Source organism: Siniperca chuatsi, linkage group LG11 (genome assembly GCF_020085105.1).
Source record: "Siniperca chuatsi isolate FFG_IHB_CAS linkage group LG11, ASM2008510v1, whole genome shotgun sequence".
Taxonomy (NCBI): Eukaryota; Metazoa; Chordata; class Actinopteri; order Centrarchiformes; family Sinipercidae; genus Siniperca; species Siniperca chuatsi.
In genome coordinates, this window is record NC_058052.1 from 17,315,936 (window position 1) to 17,343,325 (window position 27,390).

At 39.3% G+C, this 27,390-nt stretch overlaps 1 protein-coding gene across 4 annotated transcripts in view; it reads left to right on the forward strand.

Annotated features, from left to right (window-relative positions):
• The window catches only part of pcdh15a (protocadherin-related 15a), a 217,209-nt gene that overhangs the window by 126,194 nt on the left and 63,625 nt on the right, over positions 1-27,390 (forward strand). For all 4 annotated transcript variants that reach the window (XM_044214750.1, XM_044214751.1, XM_044214752.1 and 1 more), the window contains 5 exons: positions 4,102-4,195; positions 10,197-10,325; positions 20,207-20,512; positions 21,506-21,736; positions 24,554-24,670. In XM_044214750.1, the coding sequence (XP_044070685.1) occupies positions 4,102-4,195; positions 10,197-10,325; positions 20,207-20,512; positions 21,506-21,736; positions 24,554-24,670 (877 nt within the window). The remainder of the gene's footprint in view (positions 1-4,101; positions 4,196-10,196; positions 10,326-20,206; positions 20,513-21,505; positions 21,737-24,553; positions 24,671-27,390) is intronic.

A 27,390-nucleotide genomic window follows, 5' to 3' on the forward strand; every position in this document is an offset into this window, starting at 1 on the left:
GTATCTTAGATCAGCGGTCTATTGTTTTGTGATTGGTTAAAATTTTCAAGATACTAATATATGTCTCAGTGGTATGAGGAGGTGAAAAGGACAAGTTCCTTTCATATATCATCAGAATACCATTAATATTCTACTGTAGCCTACTATGTAAGCCAAAAGAAAACAATGAGAGACATGAATGTTTACAAAGCCGGGGCAATTAGGTCAGAGCTACCAGAAGCTGACTTATAACTCAGAAGAACTCTGTGGAAATAATCACACAGAATTAAACTTTATTTGATGGCTGGAGTTTGGTTCTGCTCAGGTCTTCTCTCCTCTTTCTTTCCATCTCTGTCCCCTTCTCAGCCTTTCTGCTGTCTGAGAGAAGACAAGGCATCAAACACCAAATATATCTGGACAGGAAAAGGACCCCAAAAATCTTACCTATCATACCTCTTAAAATCAACATCAGCATCTGAAAAACCCACCTCACTCAACCACTAGTCGGGAGCAAGGAAAATGCATAAAATATTAAAGTGGTCAGTGCTTTTTACCATCCCTTAAATAAGCAGGCAAATATGGAGAGAAGAGACGTGGGGAGACTGAAAATGCAGTACCCTGCCAGACACGTTTCTTACTAATTGATTAAAACCTTTTTTGTCTGCATCCTCTGTCTCCCAGCTATGCAAGGACAAGCTTGTGTTGCAGCACTGTATCCCTGCCATTTGTTTAATCTTAATCTTCTCCACAGTGTTAAAATTGTTTGTTTTATGGAGTGATGTTTACTTTATGGTTTCATAGCTGTAGAAATACAAGTCCATTATTTTTGCTGATGCTACTGTAATCTCTTAAACCAGATATGACAGAAATCTTGCTGAAACAGATACACACATTCTCCTTCAGTACATTCTTTGTGCGGCAGAAATATTACAATGCCATCACAAGCTCTCAGCAACCTAGCGATATAATAACTTCAAGCTGGTGCTGATATAGCACATGATGAATCAAAGAATGATTAGTTCGTACACTTGATGAGTGTGCAATATACAGAGTCCTACTTCACGCTCTCATTTTTCAACCTTTCAGAACTCCAATATGATTCAGTGAAGAGATTTTTGCATTGCTGCATGTTCAGATTCAGGCTACATATGGGGCTGGTTCAATCCAGCTATTATGAATAATGAGCTCTCCAGTCTATAACTGCCTATAAGTGGGGCAGGTTCCCCTGAGGGAGGTGGAACTGCTTCAGATTCACTCACCATAGTGAGCAGGACGCAGCCTTTAATCAGTGGCTCAGAGTCTGTCAGCCACCAGGTGATGTACAGAGACCGTTCAGTAATGACACTAACCGGCAGAGTCAGGATCACAGTTTAAAGCATCATAAACAAGTCTAAAGTATTTCTAGTGAACTCCCAGGTCTGGCTAGAAATGTACTGCATGCACCATGTGATGAGCCACTCAGTATATGTCAGCCAGACCAATATATAGCTTTTCACAGATACTATATTGGTATTGCCATATACTGTATGTCAACTGATAAGAAATGCCAATACATAAATGCCAAAGATGTGCTTAAAGTCGTTTAGAAAGTGTCTCCATTTCGTACTTTTTCCACCAGACTCACAAGTTAATCTCCAATGTCCAATTCAGTACATACAGTATTTGTTCAAATTCTTAATAATACCAATTCAAGGGATCCTTATTGAAATGAATAACAAACTCTCAAATACAGATATATAAACTCTCAAATATCAATATCGGCTCAGCCTCAACTCAGGTCGACTACAATTTGAACTTTAATTATACAGTTTTTAATCCTTTATGAAGTTTAATGCTGCAGTGTCGCAATTGTAAATAGAGCTAGACCGATAAATCAGCCAGGCCAATATTAGCTTATTGCTATATGCTGTAGGTATAGTGTATATGTGGGCCAATAAGTGACAAGAAATTGCAGTACAGAAATGCCAAACAGTGTCACCATTACATAGTTTGTCCACCAGAGAGCATTGGCAAGTTTATTATACTGAAAAATGTGTTTCTTCACAATTCATTTAACAATAAAATAAAATCTGTACCAAGATTGTTTGTTTACGTCATGTGTTTATGTTTAAAAAAATATTTTCTACCAATATGTAGTTATCCGATTTTTTACACAAATATAGATTTCAGTATCGGCCTCGAAAATCCAGTATAATCAGTATAATCCACAGATGTTGCTGCGATTCTAACTGCTATTCTTTTTTGTTGATGACAGCTTCCCCTTTGAAGCCAGTGCTTTTTTTTGTCGCATCTCAAAGTCACAAAATCCTAACCTAGAGGCCATTCCAACTTTTTTCAGTGCCTCCTTGTGGCCCTGTGTTCCAGTTGACAGCCAATTGTCTTGCTTCAAAGTGAAATTGAAACTGAAATTGGAAAAGAGTTCAGGAGAAGGTACACTTTTTATTGCTTCGTGAAACCAAACACTGCAGAGTCAGTTCTAAATAAATATTATATTGTATTATTATACTATTATATTGATATAGATTACAATTCAGTGTCACAAATGTATCTTTAATTTCATCTTTTGGAATCACTTAAGTTATCTTAATTGAGAGTTATCCTATCAAAATTACTGTATATGAAATAAAACAGTCATGCCACCTGGAACCAACGTCCTGTACATCAAGTCCAATTTATGTTATACAGACACGATCTGAGCAGAATGAAAGATTAACTGACTTAGCGTGACTGGGATGGCTAGTCTCCAACCTGCACCATTGTCACTCTAGACGTTGCTGCTAACAGCATCCCGTCTGTCCAGACAACATCTTTTCATTTGTGGTGGCTGGGGGAGAGGAGGCAGGACGCTATCACAGATGATCAGTGAACCTCTCAGACCCAGCTGCTCAAGTGTAGTTCAGCATTCCAGCTTTAGTAAGGAATGAACTCCCCAGGCTGGCTAAGTGACATTATTCATTCTAATCTTTGTCATCATCACCATCAATATCATCATCATTATCACTGAAATTATGACAATTATCACTGTATATCTTCATAATCATATTCACATCAAAGCTTCAATGAGCACAGAGAGGGCTATTTTCTACTTTTGTGCTTATGTATAAATAAACATGAGCACAGCAGTCTGTGAAAAATGGTGTGCTGCATTTTGATGGTGTTTGTAGAAAGCTGTGTTTGCCCTCTTGAACCACCGATCATCAGACGTATTGGATTCAAGGCAATGTGTTCACCATAACTTGGAGCAAACGTGCTTAGAGAAATAGACAATGTTAATCGAGGTTTCGGTAATTTGCCTGTCAGATTTTAAAATGAGGCTTTATATTTTGGCGGTTGTGGGCCAGAGAGGCAGGAAAGAAGTAGCGGTCAGGTTCTGCTTGGACTATTTGGCCAAAAGAGCTTTAAATTAGAAATGTGAAGGAGCAGGGGGACAGCAGGGAATTGCGATGGGCATTAATCTAGCAGTGCGTTCAGATGCATTCATCTTTCCTTCCGTTTGTGATTCTGGCAGAGCCTCTCCTGAGTGTGGCAGTAAAATTGTTTTGTGCATGCTTTGTGCGTATGTTTGTGTGTGTGTGTCTGCACTTGCACTCACATGTCCTATGTGCCTGTGTGTGCAAACAAAGATAATTTAGTGTTCTGCTCGGGAATGCATCCACACTTTGTGTTTGGAATGCCAGAGTGCCAAATTATACCTTGTGAACGAGCAGGAGGGCTGCTGTGTCTGCTGCATTCATTGGAAAGAAAACATGAATCTTTCTGTCTGTAGTCCATGTGCTTTGGGAGCAAGAAGCGGGCTACAGAGAGAGAGAAAGACAGAGTGGGAGCATTTAAAAGCCCACCTGTTCTTCTCCCTAAACTCATCCTCCTCTATCATCGACCATGTTTTCTAAATCTGCCTAATCTGGAAGTAAATAAACTCTGGAGTGCAGCCTTCTCCATCACTCTCTATTGCATCAGCGATAAAGTATTCACAACTATTGAACACATTTAAATGAATGCTCTTTCTTGATGTGACACCAACAAGCAATGCGGGAACATGACTACACAAAGCCCTATATTGTGTTACTTTTTTTGATGTATTAATGTCTTTAGTTGTCCGTCTTCTCTGACCCCTCTCTACAGGATTGGCCTTCTACTTCTGGGAAAGCCTCTGGACAGAGAGACCACAGATCAGTACCGTCTGATTGTCACAGCCTCCGACGGCAACCCTGGAGGGGTGAGGCACAACCCTCTTTATTAAACTGTTGGCCTGATTCCTCGGGGTCGACGCTCCTCAAACATGTTGAACACATTAAGCTATAATAAGACCTTCTCATACAAGCTTATCAGCTCAGAAATTTGGCTCACTGAACCCAAATGCTTCATTAGCCTGGAAAAAATAATAGTGCGTTTTAACTCACAGAGTTTAATACCCTGTGATTTTGTCACAGATTCATAAAATGTGTGGTAGCACTAGGTGTCAGAAGCACCACGTCTTTGTGCCAAACCAATGTGACACCAGATTAATAAGGGCTGCCTGCTCATATAAGTCCATATACTGTATGTGGAAATTTGAATTTTGTGACTTTGTAACCTGTTGTTGACTGCTGAGAATACAATTGTATTGTGTTAGAGGTATTTTTTACTACATCACAAATGTGTTAATCAGGACTGACGTTCAGGTCTGTCACTCCATCAGCCATTTCCCTTTATTCAAACTTGACTTATTCCCACTCAGTGAGTGTTCGGCTTTGCAATTACCAAGGCCATGAGCAGTTACTATCCTGCAATAATGTTAATGTTTTTCACTGGCAAATGGCAAATGTTAAAACTACATGAGCTAATAAAATATTTTGCACATCAAGGTTAAAACTTACTAAGTTTTCCTGTTGCTAATATGGTGCTTGCTCCATGCTGCTTCTAGCAGCACTGTTTGTAGTGCAAATGTTTGTTTACTACTGCAATTTTACATCTGACAAAAGTACATTTTGTTGGTGTGTATTTTACCTACAGCTAGTTTGAGCTATCAAAGCAATTTTGCTCTTCAGATATTGAACAGTTACATTTTGTTTTAAATGGGCAAATAATTGTAACATTGTATCCAACATAATTTAGATAACATGGATGCTGAGTTTGTTTTAAGATAAGATAACAATTATTTAGGCAAAGTGGATGGGCAGTTTTCACTGAAATGAATAGGAGGAATAAGAATAAGAGCAAGAGAAAATTCACTTCATGGATATAGCTGCAAACTAGTGTAAAGAAGCACTCGTGTTGTATCTTGCTGTTGAGTTTTCTTAGTATCCATACAGCGGTTTGGAGCGGACTCCCACATGCAAAACTAATTCTTAAAGGAGTTCTCAAGTGATTTAATATTGCATATAACATTTGATGACACCGGATCCTACATTTCCCATCATGCAGCTGATAGCATCTTTTAATTAGACCCTCCCTGTCTAGTAAATATGGAAGCGTATACAGGACTATATTCAAATGATGTAATTCCACAATAGCATTATATTTTTCCACAAACGTTTGTGTTATTTGAGTAAAAATTTTAATGAAATAATCCAATTTTCATTTTCACATACTTGTATGGGCGTTCTATGAAAATGCAAATGTAAAAAGCTATTTGACATTTAATTTTCAAAGTTGGAACCCACTGAACAGTGGACAATATTCAAATGTTAATTCAAATTTGAAGATGAAATATAAACAATGTGACCTGATTTTCCATTAATGCAAGCAATATTTAAGTCAAAATGAAAATGACATTTTAACCCTAACTTTCTGCCACTAGACTAGACTACGCACATGAGCAAAGCAGTAGATGTTCAAGCAAGTGAAGTCCTAACTGAAGACCCGCCTTGATGAGAACACTGACAGTTTTCATTTTCATGTTGACCCTGAAAGAGCGCGACGATTTTATATGAAATGTCAAATGCAGTTTTCATTTTCAAATTGTTAGAAAATTGCATTTTCATTTTTATTTAGACACCAAAAGAGCATGGTGACATGTAAATGTAAATGCAATAGACTGGGGGCGCTGTTTTGCTTATTACATTTGAATATTGTTCAGTGTATAGCAGGTTAAGTCTTTGAAAATGAAATGTCAAATGCAGTTTTCATTTTCATTTTCAAATTGTTAGAAAATTTCATTTCGACACATTCGACTTAAATATTGCTTGCATAAATGTAAAATCAGGTTACATTGTATATATTTAATTTTAATTTTCACATTTTGATTAACATTTGAATATTGTACACTGTACAGCGGGTTCCAACTTTGAAAATTAAATGTTTTTCCATTTTCATTTTAATATAGTCATAGAACGCCCATACAAGTATGTGAAAATGAAAATTGGATCATTGCATTTTCATTTTTACTCAAATAACATATACACATGTGGAAAATTATAATGCTATTGTGGAATTACATTTTCATTTTCAAGTTTACATTATCATTTGAACATAGTCCCGTATACGCTTCCATAAGTAAATGCCCACATCTTTCAAACTCCACATCTCCAGTTTTTAACGCAGGCTTTCTGTCTGAGGTCAGAGTTATTTTCTTGCGAAACCTCTTTCAGAGCTACAGAAGAGAGTATACAACTTTTGTCACCTGAGTAGTACTAACCATAACTTGTAAACTGGTCTTTAATTGCAAGTGTGCCGCTTTAGAAAACTGTTGCCCATATGATTTTATCATGAGTAGTTGTGACTTTTGAGTGTTTACATTCACAGAGCTGTCTCTGTAACTTAGCCTAGAGTAACAGCAGACACTATAACTGAAAGTAAATGCTGGCTGATCCATCTCCCACCGAGAGCTGATAATCATATAAACCGTCTTAATTTAATTAGACTTCACCTCAGTTGGCTCAGTTTTTGCAGCTGTCTCTGTTCCAGGCAGAGGTGAAATGTGGTTTACTTTTTAAGATGCTTTGTGTGATAGGTAATGAACATTAGCTGATGAGCTGTCACAAGAGTGATGTTGATTGCCCCCCTCTCACCTGTGCACACATAAACACTCAGAACTACAGCTCCTTTTCATGTGTTGGCAGACCATTTGTGTTGGTCAAGTGGAGCTACATAAGAAGCATAAGTGCTGTTGGTGTGCCCCAGTATTTGCGAGTGCTCCAAAACTGTAGGAGTGCAAAGGGAGAGGGAGGTGCAGAGGAGATGGACAGTGCCATGGTCATAGAGAAAAGAGCAAATAAATAAAGAGAGTGTAAGATGGGCCTTCACCTCACAGAATGAGGTAACCACAAGCTGGTGGTCTTTGTCCTAATATTGATGGACGGATTGTACAAACCGACACCTTTAACCTGTATAGTGTGTGTCTGTCTGCGTGCGAAACGTCTTGTCCACAGAGTACATTACTGGCTGACTCATGTGTGCTAAATGTCACAGCTAGGAAGAAATGCTGTCACAACAGAAAGGAAGTCGAATGAGGGAGAGGGGTAACGGGTTGCAGGAGGGTGGAGGTGAGAAATTCATTCAGTGACACAAAGTACTACTTGGAAGGCTGGAGACAGGGAAAGGATCAAAATAAGCACAGGAGGAGGGGACAGAGAAAAGGAGGGGGACACCAGGGATTCGGATGTATAATTAGCACAGAACATTGGTAGCCATGGGAACCTGACACAAGGAGCAAAGGGAGCCATCTTCCCCCCTGGTGCTACTTCTCTTTGAGTGTAGTCAAGTCTGACTGAATTTTAACTCTTACATCTACTAGTGTGTGAAAAAAAATTTGCTAATCTGACAAATTCAAAATTTGTATTCTCAACAGTGCAAGCTGTAATCATAACCGCCAAGCAGACTCAGATCCCGGAAACTCAACCAGGGATGCCGGATAAAGCTGTTCTTCTTGAGACCAGCCCGATCATATCGGCCGCTGCGAACTTGGCGTCTGGTCAGGGTTGTCACTTGAAAGCCAAAGCACCATCAACCACCTCTGGATCTTTCAGACAGTGGGGACAGAAGATGAGACATCGCAGAGTGCCATCTTTTTTATGTTAAATAAATAATGGCAGCTCATTAATCACACTCATGGGCGGCGAGGTAGGAATTTTGATAAGAACACCCACGCCAGGATGGAGATGTTAATTGGCTTCAGGTCTTCTGTGAAATGAAAAATAAGTAGTTCCCATCACCACACTAATGGTGAGCTGCGTCCTCTCGTATCCTAGTTTTAGTAGTGAAAGAGCAAAAGAGGCCTGGAGTGTGATGGTTTTCAGCATAGGTTACCAAGTCAATTCGTACCTGAAAGGACTGATTATGTACGTCTCAGAAGCCAGAACAAAGAAAACAACAATGGTGAAGGAATTCCCAACAGAGTGCGATGACGGTGACATTAACTAGGTCATTTCCTTCGTGACATGTGCTGCTGAATGTCTCATCTGCCAGGGCAACATCAAACAGCTGTCTTCTGGGAAGTATTATTTCTCGCAAGGGCCAACTCCTCCCACAACCCACCCATCTTTCCTCCCCTAAAGGAGACCATTTACACCATTATTTTCATACAGCTTCGTCCCAGTGCACTAAGAGGGTATCGATTGCGCATATTGAGCCATTTTTCTATGTGGTTTTATAGGCGTACTGTAGGTGTGTGAACTATGTCATTGTTTGAAGGTTAACGGCAGTACATTGGTACACATTGGCCCTGCAAATTAATGAGCACCTCAAATGATGCTGGGGTTAATTTGCTTTGCCCACTGAGCTTTGAGATCAGCCAAACCTACATAAAAAACAAACATTATACAAAACACACACAAACACAATTTAATTTACTGTAAAGATGAGGAAAATTTAGTCAACAACTACGACATCCTCTAATGCCATAAAAAGTGCCGGTGTTATATATAAGATATAAGTTTGTTGAGTAACTGAATTCCGCATCCTTGGCTTGTTGAACTTTTGCTCTAAAAGTAAAAGTGTATCATCAGAGGAAGGAAGATATGATGGATAAATACTGGGCCACCTAGTCTTACAAGCTTGTACAGTTTGCTCTTAATAACCACCATAAATGCATCTGCCCCAACAAGAATGCAGAAGGTCAATACACTATGAATTCTGAATGGCAGAGTACACTATGTATTTCTGCAAAATGATGTCAGTCATCATTTGTATTGTATGTGTTATCAAGAGACTACAGCCACGGTAGCAGCTCTGTGAGGTTGTACTTAGGAGCAGGACAAGTATTGGACAAATTAAAAGTTTAACCTGATGATTGTGCTAGATGAAAAGTCAGGGGATCACAGAAGTCATTACAATTCATCATTTTGGAACTTTGAATTTAAAAATTGCATGGCAATCCATAGTAGTCAAAATATTTCAATCAGGACCAAAGTGGTGGACAAAAATAAAACAAAAGTTTTATCATCTGCAAATCAGTGTTATAATGTTGGCTGACAAAATCATTGGCAGAAAGGGTCAAAAGCAAGAGTGACTATGACCCAGTTATACCCAGTGTTTGCGGTGTTCAAACACTGGGTATAACTGGGTTCAGATCCCCATCAGCTGTCACTATCACGACAGCTGATGGGGATCTGAGTCAAATACGCATAAACCAGTGCCAGCTAGCATAAATGACTGTAAATCTGCCTATACAGTATTAAATATTGATGAGAAATGATTTGAAACTTCTACCAGATCTACCAGGCCCCTTGTTCTTCTCTCTGTGACAACTAAAAAGCATTACAGTAGTTTGACCAACAAGTTGACATTTGACAACTCTTATCTTTTTAAAATTTAGGGTAGAGCTATTGTTCCAAATTTTCATGCATTTTGACTGCAATCTGTGTAGTCTTTTCCGAAATTGAATGAACAGATTTCCTGATAGGAAATTTCTGACAGCAATAACAGTTTAGCTTTTGGACGTTTCCACCCGTAAAAACAGAGCTGCTATTCTGTGCTGTTTCTCTACAGCACCCTAGTTATCTGTTTTTTTCTTAAAATACCTTTAGATTATCTTAGTTTTCACAGGGTCAAAATGACTTCTTAAAATTTGTTTTGTTTGTTTCATTCTAATTCTTTTAAAATTACTTGGGCATGAGAAAATAAACTTTTCCAAACTCATCACATAAATTGTAAATTTAAAGTCATCCAAATGTATTATTATGTTTCTGATGTTTATGCTGTGTTTATGGTCTTGGTATTTGAAAAATGAACACTCAATATAAAGGAACCCTATATAACATTGGTCTTTATTGTGCTTTGTTATTTTTATTTTTTTTTAGACATCCACTTCTACTGTGAACATTGTCGTCACTGATGTCAACGATAATGACCCTGCGTTCAACCTCACCATACCCAGTAATTTTACTGTCCGAGAAGAAGAGGCCAATTTGTTTGTAGGACAAGTCAGGGTAAGTGAGATGTTCTTTTGAAATGCATAAGCTGCTGTTTCACCAACATCCACATATCCTTCTTTTTTAGCCACAGTAGATCGCATCTGTTCTTTCTTCACTGTTGTATATCCACATGTTGTTCCTCATAGATTGTACTGACCACTGAGTCACAAATGTACCTCAGTTCTCATGGTTGTTGCCTATTAACACATTACCTTGTAAAATGACAAAATCAGACTGTATCTTTGAGTTTGGATTTTATCTCAGCCACTGCTTTTTCATGCAGGTTAATAACATGTTAATAATCATCGTCCACAGTGAGATAATTAAGAAATAAGTTGGATAATAAATGAACGTAATTAGTTTGATAATGAGTTACCCAATCTAATGAACATGTGCGGTAGATTGGGTAATTCTTGAGTTAGAGAGTTGCACTGTTGTGCTGTTTGACATATCAATGTATCTCGGACAAGATTTAGGGGCATTGTGTGGCTTTTGCGGCCACTAAACCTGCATAAATAAGACAAAAAGAAACTGTGTAATTCTCAAATACCCCTAACTGCGCTGCAAAGCAAATAATGTCTTGGTGCTCCAGTGCTATTTGCAGGTATGTAAATGAGCTAATATGCATACATTTGGCACAAAATTGGCCTCTTTCTTTGCACATGAGCCTCATTGCAAAAAAATTCACAAAAACCCACGCTAATAGCCAGGTGCAGTTAGAGTGAAATTATTAGCGTCTTCGTAGAGTTGGTGGTAACTGAAGCGCATTGTGTCACGTCCAGACTTTCCAGTGATCATGGCAGCAGTGACTGTAGCCATGTGAAGCAATAGTGCATCACAGTACATCATATGCTCACAGATGGTAAAGAGACAGTACAATAGGCTACCTGTTATTCACCATGAGGGAATGAAACTGTAAAACAACATAAAACCTACTGTTGTGAGAAATGGAGATGATGGTTACGCACTGTAACAGTCCAGCATAGAGCAGAGTAGCAGAGAAAACAGCTCTCCATGCGACCACACACATTAAGGAGAGCGCACAGTTAAAGCACCCCAAATAACTATCACTCTATACAAGATACAAGATGGATTTATTGATCATTTTACAACACAGGGTTGTATAATGAGATTCAGTCATAGAAATGAAAACTATTTTACATGGTGGAGCTGTGGATGAATTTGGTAGTCTCAGAGCCTGAGGGGAAGAAGCTGCTCTGTAAGCTGGTGGTACGGCAGCGGATACTTCTGTATCTCTTGCCAGACGGCAGCAGATTGAACAGGCTGTGGCTGGGGTGGGTACTGTCCTTTAGTATCCTTTGGGCTCTGCGCAGGCACCTCACCACACCGATATCACTGATGCTCGGTAGGTCTGGCCGGTCTCCTGAAGGTGGAGTAGACTTTACAGCTGATTCTTTGTTGGGGAGATCAAAACGACCATAAAATGTGTTTTGCTCATCTGGTAACGTGGCCTCACACATGATGGGGGTACTTCTGCTTTTGTAGCCTGTGATGTTTTTGATCGCCTTCCACATAATATTTGGTGTTGTTGGTGTTGAGGTCGCTCTCCAGTCTCTCCTGATGTCTCCTTTGCCTCCTTGATGTCAGCTTTCAGTCTCGCTCTGGCGGTGTTGTATGCTTCCTTGTTTCCTGACCGAAAAGCAACTTTTTTGGCTCTGAGTAGAGCCCTCACCTCTCCATTCATCCAGGATTTTTGGTTGGGGTATGATTTTATTGTCTTTGTGATCACCACATCGTCAACACATTTGCTGATGTATGATGTCACTGATGATGTATATTCTTCAAGGTTGATGTGGTTCTCCTGGGTGGTAGCATCTCTTAACATGAGCCAATCTGTGCACTCAAAACAGTCCTGTAGAGCTGCTGTGTAAAGGAAATTCTTTGTGAGCTGGGGGTGAGGGAGAGCTTTGTAACTGCCAGAAATGTTTGTGTACACATGGTCCTGAAGTGCGTTTTTGAATTTGCATCTGGAGTAATGTAAACAGCAGCGACAAAAACACTGGTGAATTCTCTGGGCAGATAATATTATCAACATCATAATAAAAATACCACATCTGGGAAAAATTCCACATCTGGGGAACGATGCCCATCCACTTTAACTGCGTTTGAGCACCAAGAATCATTGATATAAACACAGAAAACACCTCACCTCGTTTTGTGTTCTGTCAGCACGGAACAAGCTCCGCCCGTTGAGTGTGATAGGATGTTGTGATGTAGCCAGTAAAGATGAGCGCACAGCAGTCCCAGATTTCCCATTGTTGAGTTAGCCTGAGTCTTATCTCATCCATTTTATTTTTTTGCGACCGGACATTAGCCAGGAGTAGACTGGGTAGTGGAATAGCCTGCGCTCCGACCCATACACTATATATAAAGATGGACTACATATCTCCACTTCCTCCCACTGTACAAAAATTTAGCCAAAATATCCAGGATACGGGACCTGCCATTTTGCGCTGGTGACGTCATTCGGAGCCAGAGTCTGCATGGTAGTGATCGGGGTTAGAGCCGCGGTATCGAGGTTCCGCCCATACACCGAGCCAACTCAATCACAAGCCGGCCTCAGCTGTCAATCATGACGTGAAACCCCCTTTTTATAGCCTCAAATAACGCGTGATAAGAACTACCTAAAATGACAGAAACCATCTTTGGTAATAATTTATTTGATGTGTACTTTGAGTTTTTAGTTTGGCTCATGTCCCATCCGCTAGCGTTGAGAGGGTGGGGTTTATGACCTATACTGCAGCCAGCCACCAGGGGACGATCGAGATGTTTTGGCTTCACTTTTGGGAAGCTCTCATGTCATCCATCTTTATAAACAGTCTATGGTCCGACCTGGGTTCGCTTAGCTCTTATGCCACCTCTCTTTCCTCGCTTCCTGTTTTGGTCACATCGCTTGTAGTGATGTTTGGCCCAGCTGGTCTGGTTGTCAGGACGGGAGATGCCATAAGCAGTGATCGTCTCAAGGTCCACTGCCCTTAATCCAATCCCTGCACTTCCTTTTCCGATGCTGATGAGTGTATTATTATCATATTATCGAAGTATTACGTGCTTCAGTAATGAATCTACATGCGCAGCCGTTGCCATGGTGAGTGAGTCATAGAAAAATGAGAGATATCCTGCAGATAGAATTTAATGAAAGAGCAGGGGGAGTTATTAGATAATTAGAATACTTCTAATTATAATTAGATTAAGTTCTCTTTCAAATCGAACATCTCTTTCCACATGAGTGGTAAGTATTGTTCTTGCAACTGCATTTATAACATTTTTTGACTCAAACATTAACCATGTCATGTGACATGCTACTTCAGTACACGTTAAGAACAAATATAACTGAGACCACTACAGAGAATTGCAGATAAACATTTAACAGACACAAAACAATGGCAAATTGCACTCAATTTTATGGGCGTGTTTGTGTTGTAATATCATTAGCACAATATCTTTTGTGAATCGGACCTTGAGACAGGGCAGATAGCGGTTGCAAATGATGAGAAATTAATGGTGCTATCAGTGGCCACAATGCATTCTTTGTGATTTTGCCCTTTAGTATTTTACAACACTGTCTGTATGTCTATGTACAGTAGGTGTTGATATCTCCAGAATATCTTCATCTTCATTTTAAGTGGATACAAAAGTGTTTGTGTCTTTAAACCTAAATTAAAATCTTTAAATATTTTTGTGATCACTTCACAAAATCATCAAGTACATTTTGATTAGACTATTCGTTTCCCTGCCATTTCATTTCTTTGTTATGTCCTTGTGAATGCTTATGCAAACAAAAATTTATCAAGGGTAAACAGGCACTCTCATATCAGTCACATTCATCACCTTTCAGGTTATATGCTTTTAACATTAGGCATCCCATTGCATTTTTCAGGGGGTAATAAAATGGACTACTAGAAAATGTTGCAAGTTTATGAACTGTGAAATAAGACAGTAGGACATATGAAGGAAGCTGTTTGCATGAAGTGAAGCTACATTCATTCTCACTCTCAAGTGTTTCCTCACAAATGCAGCCAGCAGCTAGATTGAGCCCACACCACGTCTCTCTCTCTCTCTCTCTCTCTCTCTCTCTCTCTCTCTCTCTCTCTCTCTCTCTCTCTCTCTCTCTTGCTCTCTCTCTCTTTTGCTCTTTCTGTCTCTCTCTCTCTTTCCTGCTGGGAGGTTTTCTCAGATGGCACCTTGCCAACTTGAGCTGAGGCTGTGCCTTTCTGACTGGAAGAAAAGTACATTAAAGTAGCTCAACACAACCTTGCTCTCCATGCACATGCACATAGAGAGGCTACAGCTTAGCCTGTTGTAGCTGATCAAGAAGGGATGGAGGAATTTATTTTTCGATGCAACACTGTTTCATAAATCCTCAGGAAATAAGCACAATTTGGGATTCAGTATCTTGCCCAAGGACACTTTGACATGTGCGCTGTGGAAGCCATGATTGAACCACTGATCTTCCGATTAGAGGATAACCCGCTCTACCTCTAAGCCACAGCCGCCTCACACATATAAGAAATGTATATTATTCTATATATATATATATATATATATATATATATATATATATATATATATATATATATATCAACAAGGAGAAAAAGTAGTTATTGCTCACTTTACTTCATTCATGCCTTCATCTAATGCGGGATGGACTGTTGCCGTAGTCCGTTATCTGGTCCAAAAAAGACCATACCACCTGTGCTGCACACAGATGAAAAATTCCTTATATTCTTAAATTCTCCCCAACTTTAGCCACTTTCAAATCTAATGTAAAAAATCTGTTTTCCTCTGCCTTTATAAGATTACTACATTGAAGCTGTGAAGAATTAATTATTACATTTATTCTATTTTAATTTATCTTCCTTTTCATTGTGATTTTATATGTGTTAATGTTTTTTTATGCCTTTTGTAAAGCACTTTGAGTTGCCTCAATTTGAAAGGTGCAATAGGAGAGGGTACGTCTTATTTAATTAAATCAGAAATAATCTGGCTAAAATGGAAACTTTAAATTTCATGATATGTTGGACGCTGAACACAGTTATTACAGTTGAAGGCAAGTGTATAGACACACACCATACCAGCCACAGTGCCATTAAATTACATCCTACTATTTGTGTCCACCTGCAATCTGTTTCTAATATCTCCTTTACAGTGTATTTCTGGTTTGTCTCCTTCACTTAATCCTTTCATGGCAAAGAGACATTTTCTTGATTTTTCATGCAAGGAGCACATACTTGCATTGCTATTACTATGCTCATTGCACAGTATTTGAAGAGATCATGCCCTTCAGGGTGATGCTATAAAACTTTACTTTAACTTAAGTAAGGTTTTGAATGCAGGACATTTACTTGTAGTGGAGTATTTTCACAGTGTGGTATTAGTACTTTTACTTAAACGATCTGAATACCACCACTGCTGGTCTGGCAAAGCCTTGAGCTACTATTCATCAGACTACCGCCATACAGTTTTATTTTTTAATGAGAAGGTAGTTATGTTAGCTAATGTGCACTGAATATTTCATTTATTCAAATTCAATAAAACTCAATAACGGTGTATACTGTAGTCTAGTTTGTAAATTTATTTTGCAGTGGTAATGGCATTATTTTTTCCCTTTAGAGGTATTAAAAAGGTCTTAAAAGTTATTAAATTTGTACTTAAAAAATGTGCAGATACCCTGATTACTATATACATACTATAATAGCTTTGGGGTCTTAGTTTAATAAATTACCCCATTTCAGCAACAAAGACATGTGGCATTTAGATACTAAGTGCCAATAACTGTATGTATATGAAGATGCTCCTTTGTCACATTTTCAAATTTTCTTTACTTTTAACTCTCACTTAGCCTCACTTAAGTCATCCACAAAGTGCACAGGCATTCAAGAAGGATCAAATATAGAAATGTAAAGGGAGAAACGTTTTTATTATATTTATTATATTATTACATTATATTTATTATATTCTATTATTTTTTATGTATTATTTATTTAACAGACTCTACAATCTGAAGTTACAACAAAGAAGGAAGATCAAATAATGAATGGTTCGTCAACCAATAACAGAGTTAATCTAAGGTGAAAACAAGTGTGTGCAGGGAAAGAGATGCTGCTGCTCAGATCTGTCAAGCTCGTACACTGGGGGATACACCTGACCGACTTTGACGAGCGTCGTCATTTAACGTATTTCTCAATGTTTCATCACCCGTCCTGATAGGCTGACAAATGTTCTGTAACTGCTAGCTCTCTTTCCGCCGGTCTGAATAACATCTTGTGATGTGGATATTTTTTTAGGAGCTTTGTGTGCAAGTGCATGTCTGTTAGTCTTATTGGACGAATGTCGTCCCTATCAGAACAATAGCCTGCAGCTCACTGTCACATGACACGCAAGTAAAAGTCAAATGACAGATGAAGGAATGGATGAGATACAGACTACTTGAATTAAGCTGCTATTTGTGTCTACTCAATTATTTCACATTTAAATGTGATGTTACTGTAAAATCAGTTAATTTTTTCCCCTAGTGCCTTGAATTTACCTGCAAAGAGGGAGTAATAATGCAGCCAACCACAAGGCTTCAGGCAGTTGCCAACGGTGAAAATGACTGCAGTGGAAATGCATAATGCTATTAAGTAGCTTAATTCTAGCCCTAAAGCATTTTGGATTATCGTTACAGTAATTGGAACTGGTTCCCACCTGTTCTTATTTTACACTCACGTAGACTGGAGACGATTTACCAGGTTATCACAATTGGCAGCATTGCTGGTTGTGCTAATAGAGTCGTTTGTTCTGTGACTGACAAATCCTGCACCATATAAGCCCATTCTGTTTGCTCACAGCAGGGAGCCATAATCTGAGCATGCAGATGACCGGAGGACAAATCGATTAGCATTCATGTCAGACACATCATGAAAGAGTCATGTAGAATTGTTGCTAATTGGAGAGGCTGTTGAACATAATGACAATTATTTTTTGCCAACAAAATTCCTTGATAAAGTGATTTTGATGGTGAACTGAAGACATTTGCAAGCATTGCTATGCTGCATTTTACTTGGTCAACACACATACAGTTACCTATGGAGTCAGATCAGTCTCAATCATAATGAATGCACACAGAAGGATTCACAAATGTATTTCAGGATTTATATATAAATGACTCTCCACATAAATATTCTTCAATGCTTACAAAAATAATTATCGTTGTATATAAATGTAAAACAAATCCACATATATAAAGATAATGCTCACAAATGTATTTCCAATGCACACACAAATATTGCTTGTTTTAAATATATGTAATAGAAATCCACAAATATATGTATTTAAAAGTATTTTCAATTTTCAAGATATATTTGGATGTTGTTACATTTATATACAAACTGTTGAACCTGCATTTACAAACTGTTTGTCATTTGTGAACTTCACTGCATTTGTGTGTGGGTTTTTTGAGAGTCCCAGACATGGCTCGATTCACAAATGCATTTTTTTTGTCAGATGGCTCCTTCCTTTTCAGCCAACTGTTCCAAGTGTCTACTAACGCTAACGCTAGCCTAGCTATGATGCTAACCTGTGCTTATAATACATCTATGCCGGCGTTACGAACTAGACTAAAAGTATGCATGTGGAGAGTCATTTATATATAAATCCCGAAATCCCTTCTGTGTGCATTCATTTTTAATGAAACTGATCCGACTCCATAGTTATCACACCTTTTTGTTTGGTTTTGAGAAGATGACATGAGTGCTTAATTTTATGTTTGAAAATGCTGCGCCCAGGGTGTAGCGAGACATCATTCTACCCACAGTATAAGTGGGCAATTCAATTTAAATTTTAGGTTTCAGCATTAATCATTCAGAGCAATATGAATATGCTCTTTTTGTAAATGCAAAAGTCTGTGAAAGATTCCCATACATGCTGTTACAGTGTGAAGAAGGCATGAGCTATGATTTAATGCCAGATAGTCAGAAAATAGCCATATAATTTGGTGCTAATAATTTGGGACGAACTAAGGCTTTACAGTCTCTACCAATGCATTACAACAAACACCTGTGTATGTCATGTCTGCCAACATTTGCTGCTGTTTTTGTTGGACCTGTGGACTGGCCTACACTTCACAGACCTCTATAATTCATACCGTACTTTGTCCATTGGAGGCTACAGAAATGCAAATTTCTTATTTGATTTTATTAGCTGTGAATTAATTGGATTACACCTCTGACAAGGCAAGGAGCAGCGAGAATGTTTATGTAATCACTGCAGAGAAGTAGTGATCCGTATGCACATATTGACATGATGTGCTTTAGTCTGTTTTGCAAAGGCTGAATGCTGAGGTCTAATTTTTAGCCTTGGCTTTGCATATTTCTCAGGCACTCCATGTAAAACAAATTGGGGGCAGCTTTTAGCAACCATATGTGTATCCTCCTCCCTCTTCCACTGTTCCTCATAGGGCTTTTTTCCCTCTTTGTGCTGCCTTGTCTTTACTTGCACTGAGGTTAAGAAATTATGGCCAAACAGACAGATGAAATGTGGCTTGATCTCCCTCTGTCTTATTTTCCTCTCCTCCTTGATCTCTCTGTCTCTCTCTCTCTCAATTACAACAAAGTATTACCACCACATAGGAGACAGTTAGAGTATGAACACACACACACACACACACACACACACACACATATATATATATACATAGGCATAATAATGACCTGTCATATCCTAACTTATTTTAGCCCTGCAGGATCATCAAAGCCTCACAGAGTAGTACCATGTGCCTCTCCTAAGCTTTTCATTTCTCTGACCTTGTCCTTTTTTCAGTTTTTATTTTCTTTCGGCAGAATGCAGTTATTGCATGAAAAAGGGTTCTGGCCTTTTGAACTCACTAATGATTACTAATGAGCTTGTGACACAGACTCTAATCTAAACTAAACTAAACTCTAATCAATATGAAAAACAGGAAATGAGACTCAAACGTATGAGAGTTGTTTCGACTCAGTGGCAGCACTGTTGCTTACATGACTAGCTGAAGCCTCTGTAAATAAACTGAACCAGTGCATTTGTGTGTGCACCATGTTTCTCAGTGTTTCCCACAGGTTGTCAGTTTACTTTAGCAGCATCAGGAGGGAAAGGGGGTTTATTGATGACTTTTTATTGATGTTTCATTTAGCGAGCCCACTACTTTTTTTTCAGCATAATGGCCATTGCAACATTAGCCGGCTATTATGCTTCCATCTGATCATCCAGGCTATATTTCACACTGTCTCTCTGTTCAGTCTGTGTTGGCACAGACCACTATGCAAACAAGTGCAGATATGCTGGTGCAATGAATTCTGGTTTATTGTAGTTCACTAACTTGCTTGGCAGCATTAAATGGTGATTGTTTGAAAACTATATCAGCAAAAGCTGCAAGTGTCAGACATCAGATCACTCAAACTGAAGTCAAACAAAAGACTTGCGGGGGGGGGGCATTTAATTAACAGCTCCCCAGATAGAAAAGGTTTCAGTCGTACTCATCTGGACACTGTTTTCAGAATCAAGACATTTCGGCTCCCATCCAGAAGTCATTCTCAATTGTGAAAGACTCCTCCCTGAGGGCAGGGCTTAAGCAACACAGAGTAGCTTAAATTTCTGAGTTATCAGACCATTTTCACAATTAAGAATGACTTCTGGATGGGAGCCGAAACGTCTTGATTCTGAAAACAGTGTCCAGATGACTACGACTGAAACCTTTTCTACGATGAACACTCCTGGACGAATGAGGGACTACACCGTCTAGCTGCCCAGATATTAATATTGCAAGGAAAACATTTCTTCCTATATTCCTACACTAAGTAAACACAGATAATTATATTTATATACCCATAATGGAGCCCTTTGATAATTTTCCATCTCCCCAGGCCACAGATCCAGATGCAGGGGCTAATGGCCAGGTGCACTACCGGATTGTGAATCATCCTGACTTGTTTACAGTCAGTGCTAACGGCAGCATCTACACAAGAGCGCCTCTTGACCGCGAGCTTAGGAGCCAATATGACCTGGTGGTAGAGGCCTCGGATGGGGCAGTGGATCCACGGCGGACCACCTTGACCCTCTCAATCCAGGTCATGGATATCAATGACAACAGCCCAGTCTTCTCCCAGCAAACGTATGTGGTGAACGTACCCGAGAACAGCCCTGTGGGAACTTTGGTTGTGAAGCTAAGCGTAAGTACTTATGAGCATATGTTTATTGCCAAAGTTGTATTATCTCTCTCTCCATCCTCCACCCTATTTGTTTCCTGTCTCCCTCTATATAAGGCAGCACTGGTGCTTGAAATGACAGTTGTATTAACAGACTTTTAGCATCTTTTAACTTCAAGATTTCAAAACTAGGCTTTATTAGAAAATTATTTTTCCATCGGTCCTGACAAACATTAATATAATGCTCGGCAAATTTTGACAAACTTTTCGACTTGATGGAATCTGTTTTTGGGTAGATCCAGCACTGTCAAATATCGGTGCACATGTTTGCACTGAAGTGAAGTATAGGGAAACCCTGTGCATGCAGAGCAAACACAGAGCAGAGAGGCGAGTAATTGCTGGCATATTGTGAGTGACATTTCCCAGAGATGGATAAAGCAAGAGGGGAGGTTGAGAAGCATGGGTGTGAGGGTTGAGGGTGAGGAGTGTGAGTGACAGTGGCACTGTGACACCATTAATCTCCTAGATAATGTCACCTCAACCTTAAGGGTCAACTCTGACACTGAGAAAAGGAAGTGGCTGAGTTGGGTATCTTGAAACATACTGCTTATACCTGAATGTATTTCATCTTTTTTGTGTATCAATAAACATTGTGTGTGTGTTTGTGTGTGTGTGGAGGGCGCATCACTGTAATATCTAATCATCTCCTATAGTCTTTGTAAATTATATTTACTTCAAGATTTGGGATTTTATGCAATGAGGACCAACTTAAGCTTTCCTTAGCGATTTTAATTTAATTATTGATGTAAGTAAACCCTGCCGCATAAAAACACAGAATTAAAATAGAAACATTAATATTCATTGTCCACAGCCACAGTGCTTATATGTCTATGTATATGTAAGGTACCAATGATGAAAATATATGTGGCTCTTCCCCTATCTCCTTCCATCACACCTCTGTTGTCTTTAATATACTGTAAATTTCCCTACTCATCCCTCTCCTCTTACTTCTCACAGGCAATGGACTCAGACCTCCTCTCCAATGTCACATATCGGATCAAGACTGAATCGGCCAGGCAGCTGTTCTCTCTGAACCCTGTCACAGGGGAGTTAACTGTGCTACAGACTCTGGACTTTGAGGACCTGGCAGCTATGGATGTGGGGGCATCTTACACTTTTCAGGTGGAAGCTGTCGACCAAGGAGGGGTCATGCCCCCAGGGCAAGCTACCGTCACGGTCCGCATCACAGTAAGAGCCCCCCAGATAGTCAGTCTACCACAACCTCTCAGTGGTCTATTCACCTTCCATCTATCCTCATTGTCCCTCAGGAGCTGCAGTAGTGGCAGTGAATATGTGGCGAGTCATTAGCAGAGTTTTACAGCCTAAGCCACAGTCCAAAAGGGGATAAGAGACATATTGTACAGTATTGCACCTTCACTGCTTTTGTGATATGAAATTCATTGTTATGCTATTCAGCGTGAAAACTGAAGGCATCTCCTTTGTAAAACACATTTTGGCCTCCCAACCTGCTGGTCTTCGTAGCATCACCAGGACAAAGAGAATTTGATGGATAGGTGTTTCTGCCTTGCACACTGTGCTATTCCAGATCTGAATGACTCATTAGCTTTGTGACAGCAATTATGTCAGGTTTTTCAGTAGCTTGTATTCCCTTTACAACCTTTAAAGAGATTAACAGCTGAATCCCAACGAAAGGATTAGATGCCTTGTGTTGCTACTCATGTGTGTATTTGTGTGTGTTAATGTGTGTTTGTGTTTTTGCTCTGAGTAATTCTGTGCTTCAAAATGTGTACATTCACATTTATCTCTGTGTATGAATTCAGTCCAACCCTAGTGACTGTCTCAAAGTCTGCAGAATTAAGCTCTCTATATTACACCGAATGGGAGGAAACACCTCTAAGCTTATTCAAGCAGGCCAACCTGTAGAGTTAGTTTGTCCTCCGATAAGGACAAGCTTTGTTGCAGTGTTCATGCTGTCACCCAGGAACTGTGTTTGATAGGATAAGGCATTGCACAGCCACTGATATCAAACCAATGTCTGCTATGTGAAATGGCAGACATGAATTAGAATGAGCCTAATGGATTCACGCAGGCTTCTCTGGGACTAGAGATGGAGCTGATTCCTCTGATTCCACTTCCTCCGTCATATAACACCTCCAGAGGGTTATTTGAAGTCGCTTGTGTTTGATTCCCCTTGTATTGTTTTGTTGTTGTCTCTTTCGTCGGATCCCTCGCAGTGATGGATTGAGAGTCCTGCGTGTCTTGTTCCGAATGAATCTCCCAAACCTTTTCTTCTATTCTTGTACTTTAGAAATGTAAGACAGACACCCGGTGTGTGGGTGTGTGTTTGTCTGTTGGTGTGTGTGCGTGGATGGAGAAACTGTACTGAATGTGTGTGCATATGTAGCACATGCATGTTTCAAGCAAACACATGTGCGTCTGTGCATGCATCTTGTGAACACTTGCAGCACAAGGATCAGGCTTTGTTGTTTAAAGTAAGAGCTGGATCATAGATTTTCTGCTAGGAAACACTAAACCTATGTATAGATCAAAGTGAGGCCGCCCTCCACCACTGAGTTTATAGAACACATACTGTTGCCCGTGGCTCAGTCAAAACAGTAGGTAAAGAGAAAAGTCAAGAGAAAGGAAGATCAGGCTCCAGTAGTTATACTACAAAGCTAAGCTATTCCTGAGAGATATGTGAATGGCTTACTGAGTTTTCATTCTCACAAAGCAAGGGTTGCACAGTTAACAAGATTTCATTTCTTTGCATGCCCATAAAATAGTAGTAGACCTCTGCTGCGCATCATTTACAGGGAGACGGTGAGTGAAGCAGTAGGGATGTTAAGTTCCCACATGTGTTCTGGGGAGCACTATGTCACTGAATCCCAACAAAACTGTTTCATCGCCGATTCATGTAGAGAAAAGATGGGATAAGAAGGCAGCGTTCACAACGTTTCACATCAGTGTTGTTGTCGTGTGGTTGTAAGGGCCAGCATTAGGATTTATTTTTCATATACCATATCTATTTATAGTATGTCTGTGGTTATTGTTTGGTTCAAGAAATGGGACATAATTATAGTTAAACACCAGTTTTCCAAAAGGTCGAGCCAGCGAAATCACACTGAAAACACTTATATTAAACGTACATTCAAGTAGGTTAGAAAACCTCTTTCGTGGTTGTTATCTTAACATGACGTAAATGTGCCATAAGAGTTCTTAAGATTCAGGCTCCATTATCTTGAGATTTCTTGAGAGATACCTTGAGAGAATAAAACTATTATTAAAATGTATGTTGCTTGTAACCATTCAAAGCTGTAACACAATGGACAGCAATTAGCTTGTATTTCTATAATCTTATTTGGCAGTGACAATAAGATAATCTACCTACCTCCCTTCATGAGGTACTGTAAAGTGGAATGTGTATGTACTGTATATCAGTAAAGATATACACAAAGAAAATTTCTGAAAACCAGCAGCATTATAATTTTGTCACAGTTTAATTAAATGTTGTGATTAATTACCAATACATCAACACAAGCCTTACAACACAACGTAACGTAATAGTTTTAATCACCAAGTCACAGTACTTTGTAATGGTGGGATTACAGTATATGTGTATGTTTATATGTGATCACATTCAGCTCAGATGCATGGTTTCTCTAAGTGCATGGACAAAGCCTGGGGCGTGGTGAATTACTGCAGTGGGAAAATATGCCTGAATCCACAATAACTTGCTGGAAGTCAAACAAAGCAGCAGCTGCAAAATCTGCACTGCTACAATATTCATCTTTCAGCATGCAGACAGCATCAGCAAAAGTAGTAGGAGAATGAATTGATAAATTAACTTGACCCTTTTAATGTCAAATCGTATCTGTCACCAGAGGGATATCTGTCCTGCCCCTTCTCTATAACTTGTTAATCTGCCGGAGTGTAACTGAACATTTTGTGCTGTGCTGACCCAATAATGTTTTACACTGTCATATAACCATATCACCAATACATAACTGATACACCAACATTTATGGAATCTCTTTTTGTTTTTAGGACATGAATGACTTCTCCCCTGTCTTTAGCCAAGACCTGTATAAAGGCATGGTGGCACCCAATGCAGAGAAGGGAACAGTCATCACAACTGTTTTTGCTAAAGACCAAGACCCTCCGGTGAGTATGAAAAAATACTTCTGAAAAATACCCTGAATCTCAGGGGCGTTTCTTGGAATAGAGGACATTCAGGGCTAAGCCTAGACCTCTATAAGGGGGTCTGGAAGTATCTTCTCTACCGGAAAAAAATTTGATAAACAAGAACACTTACACACACACACACACACTTTCAGTGTAGTGGTGCACTGTTCACCTCTCCATCACCTGCTGCTGTCTGTCTTTCTCTATTCTCATCATTATCTCATTATTCAACCGTCCACCTTCTGAATTCAAGTTTCTCTCTTTCACCAAACTAATTGCAACTCATCCTAAAACACACTTCATTCAAACTCCATTCACACTTGACAGAAACAAAATAACTTGTGCTCTACTCATATCATGTTCATGTACTGTAACTTGGAACTCATACAGACATTTACACACCTTGCTTTCCTTGCTCAGCATGAGACAAGGTTTGTGCAGCTGATTCAGCTTTAACCCGTTTTTTTTAAATATACCCGTATGAAATGTCCATTTTTTCCTCACACTATGTGAGCAAGCTAGCGTTTAGCATTTCAACTGAAGAATTGACAGACCTGTCAGTCAATAATGCACAAATGTTTCCATGTATTTCCTTGTAAACCCTCTGATTGATCTAGCCTCTGTTGCGTTCACTGAAGATACAAAATTACAACACTGTAATTTGGTTACAAACCGCTCAATTAGAAGAGGGTTATTAAAGGAGAATTATTCAGGACTAAATAAATCTTCAGGCTGCCGGGGCTGTAGCCCATGGTCACACTTCAAATTTATATTTAAAATATGCAATGTGTACAACAGTGGTGGTTAAATTTCAAAGCACATGAAGTATGTTGACTCCATCTGTGTCTTTAATAAAGGTAGCAGAGATAAAAAGCCTTGCCTGGTGATTTTTACCTCCTCACTATATGTTGCTCTCAGAACATCAGCCATCTTCAGCCATAGCATTTGGCATGATGCATTTTAAAGATGTTTTCAAGACTTCGATACTCTCAATAGAGCAATAGTGCTGCATGTATTTATTGTAAGGGGGTCTTGTTTGGCATCTTCACTTGTATGAGTCATCTACCAGTTGCCTCAGACAGCATCATCGTTTCCTCACACTCCTTTACCTCACTATATCTGAGCAGGTTCCCCTGGAACTGGAGAAGGATTTTTTTTTTTAAATCTGCAAACCAAGGAACAAAATTACACAATGCAAAAGAGAAATTGTGACACCCTGTTGAGACTAGAAATTGTATGACTAAGAGGAGGTAACACAGGAGCAATGGAAAAAAATCTTTTTTGGTATATTTAGGATAATGCAAGTCCTGAGAATGTTTGGTTCCACGTCATTCACCTCAGCTGAACTTCTTTTATTTGCAGTGCCACCCACCTTAATATTTTATTGCACTTTGTGAGTCAGCAGTCTTCTTGCTCACATCCTCTCTTTTCTTTTTGGTTGTGCTAAAGAGTTTTTTCACCAAAGTAGCCTTTTCTGTTACAACACAGTCTTCACAATCTATTTTCAAATTTTTGCTGTGAAAAAAGGGAATAGGAATCCCCCACTGACATCCCTGCCTTCCATACCTTTAGCTCTGAATGGGATTTTTCAGAAAAGTCCTGTGTGGCTGGACTTGATGCTTGTTATTAGGGGCCCTCCTGCTGGTGGGATCTCACCCGGGTGAGCTTGTGTACTCTCTGCAGCACATAAATGCTGAGGGATATGGATGTCTGTCAGTCCCAGCTGTGGGTGGTAAAACATATCCAGAGTGCCATAATGACTGCTGTACATCTCACTTTCCCTCTCAGAGTGATACTCTTCCTCCTCCTGCTTTTTTTGTCTCCTCCCCTCCACCTTGCTGTCTATGCAGCTCTAAAACCATTATTTTTAATGTGAACTTGTCCCTTTTCCCCCTTATACAAGATTTTACCCTGAACTACGTATTCTTATAGAGAAATCTTGTACAGCTGTAAATAATAGGTAGAAAATTATCATTATGTTACCACGAGCACAGTGGCAACGAATGAGAGATGGGGGCAAAGTGGTGACAGACAGAGGGATTTCCTAACAGGAGCTGACTAACCCAGTCTCTTATTGACCTGGATTTGGGAGCTCAAAGCATTTTATTGACAGGATGCCTGTCATAGACACCTCTGGTGGAACAGGGCTTAGTCTAGTGCTTGCTAAATACACACAAAAATGTGTGCACAAACAGATTCTCTCTCTGTATTACACAGGCTCATAAAAACCTGCACACACCAAGAAAGAAAGAGAGGAAGATTCGCTCTGGCTTGTAGTCTTGATGCGACAAACATGAGCCATACATATTTTGTCTGAATGTTATAATGGTGTAGACCATTCATGCTTATTTCATTTTGGAAAGAAGGTATAATATCTATCCACCTGTACCTTGGGAGAAGTGATACTAATGGTTTTTAAAAATGTACTGTATTTTTGGTAGTTCCACTCAACCCTTTAATGTCAATGTTAACATCGCCCTGAATGAGTCAGGAGATCACCATGGAGACAAATGTTCCAGTAAGAAGCTTTATTCTTCAGGACAAGATTTGCAGATTTTTTTATTTGTGACTTAGAACGAAAGTTTTTTTTCTTGTGCGATGTTGTTCATCACAGCAGAGACAGTTTACTGTCTTTTAGCCACTTTCAAATCAAATCAGTCATTAATCATTTCACAACCCTACCAAATTAAGTCACATTA